Source organism: Littorina saxatilis, linkage group LG8, assembly GCF_037325665.1.
Source record: "Littorina saxatilis isolate snail1 linkage group LG8, US_GU_Lsax_2.0, whole genome shotgun sequence".
In the NCBI taxonomy this organism is placed as follows: Eukaryota; Metazoa; Mollusca; class Gastropoda; order Littorinimorpha; family Littorinidae; genus Littorina; species Littorina saxatilis.
In genome coordinates this window covers 55752263-55764538 of record NC_090252.1, presented here as the reverse complement: position 1 = coordinate 55764538, position 12276 = coordinate 55752263, and the positions used below count along the sequence as shown (strand labels likewise).

The following is a 12276-nucleotide window of genomic DNA, read 5'->3' as shown; positions in this document are numbered from 1 at the left end:
ATCTTGTCAGATTGACTTAATGATTTGATATCGCTTAACGCGACGTTTTGTTTATTTGTGTTGTTGTTTCTTTCTATCAATCAGACATTATCATCCCAAAACCAACGCCTGGTACGACACCAGGTTCGTATGTTATTCTTTTTTTCTAAGTCATGTTATGTCAAACAGTTGTAAAACAACTAAACAAACAGATGATGAGGTCGGTAAGAAAACAGAGAACAAGAGGCGAAGCCTTCAAGGCTCACGTAAGAAATAGACAAACAGTAACACAAACTCAATCACTCCGTCACACATACACACACACACACACACAGTAAGCATAGGTGACACTGTGCAAGAAAGAGAGACACTAGATCTGTCTGTCTGCATGTAGCCTACTTACAGGGACAGGACTGCCAACTAGTCTCGGCCCGCTCAAAATAACAATGACTGAGACTTTCAATAATTCCTTCGCGTGACGTCTAACCCTCTTACGCCATAATGTGACGTCTTCAAATGACGAAATGTAAAAGTTTCTACCACAGACATACACACGCACACACACACACACACACGCACACACACACACACACGCACGCACAGACAGACAAAGTTACGATCGCATAGGCTACACTTACGTGAGCCAAAAACAAGCACTCACTCACCAGTCCACGAAGTAACATGCAACTGTCTGAAATATAAAGACGGAGTAAGGAGAATGCGTTACATCTATTTTAGAAATGGGAAGTACTTCTTGGAGTTACCTGATAATGTTTTAGATGGCTGGGCTGGGGTTGTAAAGTAATATAAAAGATACGTAACTCTATTCGTGTAACAATGGCATCTTTTTTCCAGCTACAAGCAGTCCTGATGTTTCGACCCCGACTAATAATGTCGTTTTTACGTATTGTTTGGACTTTTGGGATTGGTTACAAGAGTAATGAACACTTATATAGCGTGAATCACAATTTAATTCTCTGCTTTCCGCGCTTTACAATAGTTAGATACGAATACACAATGCCAATACATAATTATGTTGAGGCATACAATACCCAAAAACCAATTTAGTCTAAATCACTTGTAAACACGGTTTATCTGAAGTAACGATGAAATACTTGGTGGGAAGAGAGGATGTAATGCCGAGTAAGCGTGAACTGCTGCCTCTTTCAATCACCATGCATCTGTTCATCTTTAAACTAGAAGCGATCTGTATTTATCGTATTCCCCTGCCAACAAGAACATATTCACCTAGAAACCATCCTGAATCCCTGATAATTCATAGGATGCAGTCACAGCGTATGAAGACTACTCGCTGAAGCTCGCATTATTCATAGTCCGCGAATTTTCGGTGAATATATTTAAATCTACTTATTACAACAGATACAAAAATGTTACATTAAAATTGCTTTAACAACTTAACAAACAGACAATCAGGTCTGTAAATAAACAAACAAAAACCGATTTTCGAATAAATGGCCTCACCAAACAGATCTGTAATGAAAGGTATCTACCTAGTTTGTATAGAAGCGATCTGTATGTATTGAATTCCCCTACCAACGAGAAAATATTCACATAGAAACCACCCTAAATAGTGCATGAGGCGCAGTCACGGCGTGAGAGGACTACTCATTGAAGCTCGCATTATTCATGATCCACGAACTGTCGGTGAACATTTTTAAATCAAATGAGACTCAATGTGTAACCTCAACCGATACAAAAATGTTATGAATAAAGGTATAACAATGACATTGACTGTTTCAGCTACAAGCAGTCCTGGCGTTCCTCTGCCGACTATCAAAGACAGCGTCGACTGTACGTATTGTCTGGTTTTCTGTATTGGTTATTTGACATTATGTAACCGTATGCAATTACCTTTATGAGAATTAAAGATTAAATACTTAGCGGGCGAATGGGATGAAAAACCAAGTAAGAGAGACACTTCTGCCTCTGTCTGTGATGATATTTGTTGTACTTTCTCTGCATGTCATCTGTAACATTTTGACTATTGTTAGTGGTCATTCTGCGTGGTGTTGTGGAGTTATTTTTCCGTCAAAAATGATGTTAAAAATAATTATTCGATAATTTCTGATACTGCGAACGGATCTTGTTCGAACAGTACCTACATTTTATTCATAGAGTTTCATAAATTGGCACTAAACATTATGACCCTGAGCAGACAATACTTTTTCCTCAGATACTTCGCCTAGAACACAGGAAGAGAAAGCGCTGACCATAGGAGCGATTGTTGGTGGCATCGTGGCTACTGTCGTCATCATCGTCGTGGTCGTCTTCGTTGTGGTTTGCGTAAGGAGAAAGAGAAAACAGAAGCCTGCCGGAAGCGCGCTTTGGTCTCGCAATGACACTGCAACAGATAACGACGGTGAGCGGTTTGCACACTGTGTGTCTGTATAATCAATTTCTATTGGCTGTGTTCTCCACACAATTCCAACATCATGTTTGTTGTAATCTTTATATATGGGTGGTGCTGGTTGGAGTGTGGGTGGGTAGGGACGGTAATGTCAATGTTTAGTTGATCGCTTGGGCGGTTACATTACAATTACAACAACAAAATATTCAACTCAAAGACATTGTGAGAACGTCCTGCTGACGTTGTAGGAATTAACGTCCTGCTGACGTTGTAGGAATTAACGTCCTGCTGACGTTGTAGGAATTAACGTCCTGCTGACGTTGTCCTGTTTGCTTTATCTTCCTCAGACCTTGAAGAGCACGTCAACCCAATGTACGTCACACGCCAAGACCCAGACGACACACACACCACTGACCACAAGCCCTCCACCATCGCTCTACAGATTTCACCCAGAGCACAGAAAGGCCCTGCATCGTCAGTAAACACCAATGCCTTCTCCCCTGCTCACACGTCTGAAGGCAGCGACGAGTATGCTGTTGTCGACAAGAGTTCATCTCGAAACAAAGCCGCAAAGAATGTCGCTTCTGGCCTCTCCGATGCTGCCAATAGCAATGCTGGTGCTGACGTGTACGCTCAAGTCAACAAGTCCGCTAAGAAGGTCAAGGTCGCTGAACCGGAAACGGAAGGACCAGCCTATGCGCAGGTGCAGAAACCAAAGCCAGCCGTCAAGCCTAAGACGTCAGCGAAACCATCATCTAATAAGGTATGTTTTCCTTTATAATAGTACACACCATGATTTATGGAATAAGCAAGAAGAAGAAGGCTCATACACTAACTGAATTGAACATAACCTTAACGATAACTCTAAACGGGAGCAAATGACAAAAAGACCACCCCAAAAGCAGTTCAAGTGTTGATTCTAAGCTAACAGGATGTGGGCAATTCTTCACTGAACCAATTTGCTCGCACACTCGGCACCCACATCGCTTATTTCAACGCGTTTGAACTACACACAATCGTTACAGTCATCAAGCTGCTTGTGGTATAAACAATATTAATCATCGTTAGATTTTTGACTGTGATATTCACATTCATCTGTCCGAATGTCGAGAAAAGTGAAATTATATCAGATCAAGGCGAGATTGCACAGCTTAATTTTTCTGATGCAATTACTTTCCTTTTAGAAATTGGTGCTTTTAAAAATTAAGGGAACTTCCTTCAGGTGAGATATTTTTCTTCAAAATTACGATTGAAAAACTGCTTCCTGCGCGATATCAATTGGTTCCAAGTTGACCAATGACAACAGCTGTTTTTGTCATGTGATCTGTTATAAATGCGATAATGCTCACTATTATATTCCAAACAGGATGTCACACAGCGCAGCACAGCAGACGATGACGAGTACCACACACTGAGTCACACCAGGGGGTCTCCACACACACAGGACCAAGCGGACCTTGATTCACATTACAGCCATATTGGTCATAACTAAGCTGGGATTTTCCTGAGCAAATATAATTTCCCATTAGTTCACTGCAGTGACATACTTCTGTGTCTTCCTTGCATAAAGCTGAACAGACGATTAACAAAAATAACCAACCTTGCATAAAGCTGAACAGACGATTACAGAATACAGAATACAGAATACAGTATTTATTGAGCCAAGTGACATTAAAAAACATTTAAAGCACAAGGAATTTCGCGTAGTGTTGGTAAAATCACGCACACACACACACCCACACACACACTGACACACACACACGCCCACACATACACTGACATACACACCAACACACACGCGCCCACACTACAGCAGTCACGATCACACCATCACACGCAGGGCAGACATGAGGTAAAACAAATGACAATCATCTATTAAAAGAAAATGTACAAAGAGTGGTCTAAGATGCTGGTGGAAGGGTCTACACAGAATACAATTTTATAATCTAATGCATGGTTAGAACTAGCCCATCCCCTCCACCCACCCACTCATGAATAACTAAAATAATGCAGCTAAAGAAAATGTTGAACATTTGGAAATCAGGAATCACACATCAAAGTCCCACTCGACCCCCCCTCCCCACCACCACCACCACCACCACCACTACCTAACACTGAGTCACAGGATGTGGTGAGCTCACCGCCAGCAGAATCACCGACTGCGAAGCTGCCCAACTGAGGGATGGGGAGGAAACAGCTTGGGGGAAGAAAGAGGTCTGGAGACGTCGAGTGCGTGCCCCTAGGGATCGGAATCGACGACCTGAGGGCAGGCGCTCGAAGAGGGGATGGCCAGGGTGGGACTCGTCAGCCACAATTTTCTGGGCTCTGGACAGCATGCGCTTGGCATGGAGGGATGCTAGGGAGGGCAGCTCACAGCCGACGATCCTACTAGCAGTGCGCACAACACGCTCCAGCTTGTTCTTGAGCAGCTGGGAGGTGTTGCCGTACCACACTGTGATGGAGAATGTCAAGATGCTCTCCACCACGGCCCTGTAGACCTGGACCAGGATGACCTGGCTGAGGCGGAACTTCTTGAGCTGGCGCAAGAAGTAGAGGCGTTGCCGCGCTCGCTTGACGATGGCGTCAACGTTATCATCCCAGCACAGGTCGTTGGAGATGGGGGTGCCCAAGAACTTGAAAAAGTCCACCATCTAGATGGGATCGCCGTTGATGATCAGTGGAGCCACAGGGCCTTTTTTCCTGCGAAAGTCCACCACCATTAACAAACATAACCAACCTTGCATAAAGCTGAACATACGATTAACAAAAATAGCCAACCTTGCATAAAGCTGAACAGACGATTAACAAAAATAACCAACCTTGCATAAAACTGAACAGACGATTAACAAAAATAGCCAACCTTGCATAAAGCTGAACAGACGATTAACAAAAATAGCCAACCTTGCATAAAGCTGAACAGACGATTAACAAAAATAGCCAACCTTGCATAAAGCTGAACAGACGATTAACAAAAATAACCAACCTTGCATAAAGCGACACATAACGGTCCAAGGGCAGACTACTCAACCGCATGGCCTGCCCATTGTCACAGTCCGGGAAAGAAAAAGGCTGTACATAGTATGTGATACTCTGTCAAGGAGCTTGAAAACCCCTGTTACCTGTATTTTTTTCGCGTGCAGAAAGTGCATTGACACCTCTAGCTTGAAACATATTTTTGTACGGAGGTCAGCTCTGCAGCTCTCTTTGGATTTTTAAAGGAGTCTGGCCTCTATTTTAAGATTTGAATTTTCAAAATCCTTGACACCTAGGGTTTCGATTTAGCTTTTATGTTCCCTTCGGGTGACGTTCCTAATTTTGTTTAGTAAAAATGGTTTAATTTAAATATGTGTAATGTTAAACTTCCTGATTTGGCCTATATGGTCCGCTGGACCAAAAAAGCAACAACCAACTAACTAATGTTGGTGTTGTGAGCGTGAGTTACAGGCGGGTTGGTTTCCTCGTGCTTTTGTTATTCACGTGTTATACGGTTTTCTTTACGTGGAGTTGTTGAGGTGTTGTCCTTTTACCTGGTCGTGGCAGATCACACCAGTATTTGGTCGTAGACGGACGTGTGTAAAAGAGCCGTGTTTCATAAGCCGTTGGGTGAGTTAAGTGTTTGCTTTTTGAAGACTTTGATAGTTTTTGTATAATTATTTTGTTTGAAGGTAGTTCTTTATATTGCCGTCTGCTATGGTTCGTTCTGTTTATTTTGTTTGTGTTGACTTGTTCTTGTCAGTCCTTTTTGAGTAGAGTTATGGCTCGCCATTTTTGTTAGAGTCAAACTGTGAATTTTTGGTTGAAAAAGTGTGCAATAATTTTGATAACTTTTTTGAACGGAGTTTTTCCGTATAGTGATTTGTATCATAATTGTAATGTAGGTATGGATGGAAGTATGGCTATTTTGTAATAAGTCATAAATCATGTGAAATGTATGGATACCGAGCTTCCTTTCCAGGCTTATCGTGTGGCAATCCCTGTACACTGCCTGGGAGCTCGACGACGCCGTGATGTGGCGTACTAGTTGTGTTGGAGCCCTGGGTTGTACCTGGAAGGAGGAGTCCAGCGGGTAGGGGGTTCTAGTCCCCTGCATCGAGCACTGTCACTGCTGCAGAGTTGTTGCATGTCTTGAAAGGTGTGTGTCACCTTGCGTGGCTCGTTCACCGCGAGGCCATCCATCTAGTTGTCGTTGGACAATCTTGGAACTTTTGATCTACTCGTCATCGGACATTCGTCGGCCATTGCTCTTTCTCTCGTCATATGGACGACGGAGTTCGGCTTAAACTTCGGAGCTGAGTCGGGAAACCTTCCTGACTTTCAGCCGATTAACTAATCGGTAATCATTTGTCGTCCTTGTGTACCACATCCACAGCTTTGAGTGATTTTTGCATTTGTATTTGATTTTGTATTTGTACTCATGAGTGAGAGCGTTTAGTCGTAAAGAGTGAATGAGTTAGTGAGTGTGTTTTGAAAAGTAGAGTTATTTGATATGATGTTTTGTTTAGTATTTGTAAATAATTTTAGTGTATGTAATTTGTGTTGCCTAGGTCTGCACCTAGCATGGATGGTGGCATGTTTGCGTGACACCCATCATGGTCGTCTGCTGGAAAACATTTGACGCTTTTGGAATTTCTGCTTATGCAAATGTGACACAATGAGGATCAAGACGGTAGTCCTCAGAAAGAGGAATAGAAAGTGGAATACGGTATTTGAGTAGTCTGTAATGCCCGGATATGACGTCATGTTTTGGTATTGGTGTTTCATGGTCTCCGTTCTTTTATCGTAGAGTATTCAACCCAATGGGGCCAGACTAAGTATACACCCTGGCCCTCCAGGTTGGGGGTTGTGCGAAGGGCTAACAACTCATCCATGGAAAAAAGTACTCGTTTCAGAAACGTCAACAAGAGATACAAGGAACATTTCGGCCCTGGGAGTTGCCCAGGATCGGAGTGCCTGGCGAGCTCTTGTTGGCGGCCTATGCCCCGGACGGGGTCAAAGGCATAAGTAAAGTAAGTAAGTATTCAACCCAAAGAAAAACATTTTGCATCTCTACTATTAACGCATAAGCAAGGAAACACACAGGCCATTGAATGTCGAATCGATCTTACATGATACTATTTATCACAGTCTGAGTCACTATATTCTGCGCTTACCCTTAAATGATTCACATAGTAAGTATAATGTGTTTTAAAACTATTTAATCCTTCAGGTATAGTTGAGACTTGAGTATGTGCTATATTAAAACTGAAAATGATTGCACTAAACCAGTGTTTCGTTTTTACTGCTTCTCTGGTTCATGTCATAATACAACGGTCGAATTCTTATTAGCATCTGTCTATACAATATTGTAAATGTCATGTAAAATCTAACACATTTTGTATCAATCAATCAATCAATCAATGAGTCTTATATCGCGCATATTCCGTGGGTACAGTTCTAGGCGCACTGCAGTGATGCCGTGTGAGATGAAATTTTATACGGCCAGTAGATTGCAGCCATGTCGGCGCATATTTACCTTTCACGGCCTATTATTCCAAGTCATACGGGTATAGGTAAACAATTATTAACTGTGCCTAAGCAATTTTGCCAGGAAAGACCCTTTTGTCAATCGTGGGATCTTTAACGTGCACACCCAATGTAGTGTATATAGAGAATACTACATGGCTTGCTGTGTCGTACCAGATTTACACGAGTGTTTTGTTTTTAATATTGAACTGCGAGCGAAAGCGAGCTGTTCACTATTTGAAAAAGCAACGAGTGTAAATCTGGTACGACACAGCAAGCCATGTAGTATTTTGTTTATCCTACATACTATACTAACGTGTATTTTACTGAAAATGTCCTGCAGTCGAGGCAGCTAATTTGAAGACGCTTGTTTTGGAACCTCCATCTCGTCCAAAGCCTCCTGCAATCTATTACGTCAAAGCAAAGAAACGTCACTCTGAAAGTGTGGCGTGACGTGTTAGTTCTAAAGATTCATCGAGGGTAATTAGCGAGCGCAATTATTTTTCTATAATGACGTTTGTCTCGGTGACTTTGGCATCATAAGCCGTGGAAAAGCAGGTCCCTGCCAGACTTGCTTGACATGACCTCATTTACATGATATACACACGTGTGATTTAAACGATTATTATCTCACGGGTGTCTCTCTCACGTATGTAGGATAAATTTATTTTGTTCATGATATGCTTTTTGTTAATCTCACTTTGTGATCTGTAAAATAGTGTACATTTCGTTAAGATTCTTGCATTTACTGTCAGCGTTTCAATATATCTTTTCGGTTGTTTAAAACCGGTTCAAGAATTGTCTCAACGCGTTAACCTCGTTCAAAATCTTTCAAATCTTGTAAAAACTTCATTCAGAATCATATTCAGGGTCGGTCAAACGTTGTCAGCTTCAAGACTGTTGCGTGATGTCAGTCTCATTTAGTTTATGTCACGTGATATGTGTCTCATTCAGGTTTTATCGCGTGATGTCGATTAGGTTCTTCTAACACGTGATGTCGGTCACATTCAATCTTTCTTACATGACGTCAGTCTCATTTAGTTTATGTCACGTGATGTAAGTGTGTGTGTGTGTGTGTGTGTGTGGGGGGGTATGTGTGTGTGTGTGTATGTGTGTGCGTGTGTGTGTGTGTGTGTGTGTCTCACTTTCTCTGTTACCCCCTTTTACTCCATCTCTCTCTATCTTTCTCACTGACACTCTCTCTCCCTCCTCTCTTTCACACACACATACACACACACACATACACTCACACACACACACACACACACACACACACACACACACACACACACCAAACTCCGCTAGCACTAATTTTACTCATACATTTCTGATCTGTTCTCTTCAGCTAAGACCCCCGAACCAGATGTCAATAATGCCTCGCATACTTCAGAACAAAGAGACGGTGAAGTAACACGTCTTCAGACACAAATAAAAACATGAAATGAAAATGAAATAATATTATGTATGAAGGAAGCAGGAAAATGCAGCCAGTATTTGACTTTTGATACTGCAGTGTTGGAGAAACAGTATTCAGCTGCACTGAGCGATTACACGACACCTAACATTTGTATCTGCTCTTTGTGAAAGAATGCTTGTTATCTCGTTAGCACGACTTACACACGTGGCCAATTAGGACAGAGCTTTTTTTGGAACACAGCCGCCAGATCTTACATGTTTGTTAAATGCGAATCTCGTTTACTAAGCGAGAGCAAATCCAATACAACACATTACGATACATTACAATGTACCGGGATACAATACAATACAACGCAATGCAATGCAATAAAATGCAATGCAACACAATACAGTGCAATGAAATACAAACAATACAATACAATACAATACAATGCAATACAATACAATACAGTACAATACAATACAATACAATACAAAATACGTAACAATCTTAAAATAGACATTCGGGGGCAGATGATAGGACAAACAATATATACCATTAACAGCATGATACTTTACGTGGATGCTCGAAAAAAGGAAGACCAATAATTAAGTCGACATCATATATCTAAACTGTGCTTTCCTGAAGGCATGCTTCATGGCACGGTCTTCAAATCCTCACATAAACTCGCATAAGCCCCTTTACCAAGACAGCAAATGGAGTGGAAGCAGCATGCAGCAGCTGCAACAACAACAACAAACACAACAACGACAAAAACAACGACAACAACACCAACAACAACAACAACAACATTTAATGATGCCGATGTTTTTTCTCTTTTGAAAAGCAGTCACGCGAGCTGTAAAGAAGCAAAGCTGTGTCGTAATACAAGTTTGGAAATAACCACAAAGACTGTAACACGCCTGTAGAGTTAACGTTTATACCCGTTCTTTTCACTCAACTTCACACGATAATTTTGAACCAGGAAGTGCATTCTTCTATCGTGATAAAGCCTTGTCATATTGCGTAAACGTTCTTTCTGCTCAGAGCATGCAAAATGTGAAACGGTTTTATTCTTGAGAGAATATCTGTTGCTGTGTGAATCACTTGTCGATACTTTGATCTAAGAGCAAGACAATTCTGTGTTGACAAACGTTATAGCGTGGTGATTCTTGTTTGCCTGTATCGGTTTCGGTTGGCTTCACTCTAAGGTTATGGAAAACGTCATGTTTGTTTCCTTGTTATTATACTGCTGTCTTTTGATTACGGCTGGCACAGGTAAGGAAGGTTAACCAAATGTTACACACTCACTCGATGAAAGTTGAATGTATTCAACCGTCAACCAAGCAATCCATTCAGTCATGTGCCCATCAATCAATTCATCCAGCGACCAATCTATCATCGTCAATGACTCCTAACTGAAAATCTATTTGATTGGATGAAAGAGCGAAGAGTACCACCATTCACTGTCAGACAACTGTTGGAGAGCGGGAGTCACTATGCCCCACGCCTGCATAAAGCAGACGATGGCGGGTAAATTGACACGTAGCCTTCATTTTATTTTTTATTTTTCGTTTTTGTTTTTACCAACCTAGGCATTTTGAGATCTCATCGTACTTTCGAGCCTCGACCTGTTGACTTTCACCATATTTTGTTGTTGTGTGTTATTTTTCAGACGGTCAACCTGCTGAAGACGTAGAGATAGAAAACTGCATTGGAAACGTTATTGACATTCAAGAAAATGCCAACACCACAATCATCTGTAAGGGTTTTAGACCAGTTGACATCATCGTCTGGACATTAGCAAAGAGTGATGGGGAGATACTAAACGCCACGTGTTACCCCGTGACTTGCGATGAATATTCGCCCGGAACAGTGGACACGTGTGACTTTCACTGCAATGTCTATCAGTCTGACCACTTTGCTGTAGAGAGGTCACCGTCACACAGCACGCTGTTCTACCAGCAGTATGACCGTAAGGTGGACAAAGGAGCAACAGTTACCTGTGAAAGTCGCCGCTCTGGGACGACCAGGGGGACTAAGTGGTGTCATGTTAACGTTATACGTAAGACCTCTTTGTACATGCCGTTCGTTCTTTTGTTTTATATTTCTTCTTTTCTTTCTTCCCTCTCTGCTTCTTTTCTTTCTTATTTTCTTCGTGTGCATATTTTTAAAGAAAATGTAGACAACAAACATTAGTATTTCCTTTCTGGTAGGAATTCAAAATAGTGACAATTTCAAGAATTGGGTCACCGATGCACAGCCATACTGACAGAAACACACACACACACACACACACGCAGACACGGACACACACATACACACAGACACACACACCCACACGGATACACGCACACACACAGACACACACAGACACATAGAGACACACAAACACACACACATGTGTGTGTGTGTGTGTGTGTGTGTGTGTGTGTGTGTGTGTGTGTGTGTGTGTGTGTGTGTGTGTGTGTGTGTGTGTGTGTGTGAGTGACTAATTTGACTAATTTTATTCCGTAAGTAGATTGCAAATCGAGAAAAGGTTAAGAGTGTAAGTGTGTACATGTGTAGAGCGAGTCACAGAAAACTACTGGACAGATCTTCATGAAACTAAACATGTGGATTCTTCCAAATGATATACAGTATCCAGTCTGTTTTTCTCATGTTTAGATAAATGCCTGTGCTGCTCGACGTATATCCGGCTTTTGAAAAAAAAGTTGAAGCGATACTGTATTGATCTCATTATTCAATTAAATGTTTGGTCAAACTTCGGACTCTTTCGGTGAATACTTGTCAGTCCAATGTTGCTATGTAGGCTGACAGATTGTTGAATGTTTTCATATCGCTTTACGCGACTTTTATGCTTATACTGTTGCTGTTTCTTTCAATCAATCAGACACTAACCGCCCAATTTCAACGCGTGGTACGACAACAGGTTCGTATATTTTTGCATTTCCCCCGTCTAATTCAAACAGTGCTTTAAACGATCATACGAACGGGTCAGTGATCAAACAGAAAAAACAAGAAGGCACTC

The 12276-nt window shown here is 41.7% G+C and overlaps 2 protein-coding genes and 1 long non-coding RNA gene across 3 annotated transcripts in view; all 3 read left to right on the top strand.

The window, feature by feature from the left end:
- Nucleotides 1-127, top strand: part of LOC138972386 (uncharacterized) — a 3840-nt gene extending 3713 nt beyond the window's left edge. The window contains exon 4 of the long non-coding RNA XR_011457590.1: nt 85-127. This is a non-coding gene — a long non-coding RNA (uncharacterized lncRNA). The remainder of the gene's footprint in view (nt 1-84) is intronic.
- The window catches only part of LOC138973876 (uncharacterized), a 40367-nt gene extending 35960 nt beyond the window's left edge, over nt 1-4407 (top strand). The window contains exons 3-6 of the mRNA XM_070346573.1: nt 1741-1791; nt 2174-2359; nt 2695-3110; nt 3714-4407. Of these exons, the coding sequence (XP_070202674.1) occupies nt 2718-3110; nt 3714-3839 (519 nt within the window). The 5' untranslated portion in view covers nt 1741-1791; nt 2174-2359; nt 2695-2717 and the 3' untranslated portion in view covers nt 3840-4407. The remainder of the gene's footprint in view (nt 1-1740; nt 1792-2173; nt 2360-2694; nt 3111-3713) is intronic.
- LOC138973874 (uncharacterized) overlaps nt 1-12276 on the top strand; it is a gene marked incomplete in the record, with an annotated part of 89085 nt that overhangs the window by 26533 nt on the left and 50276 nt on the right.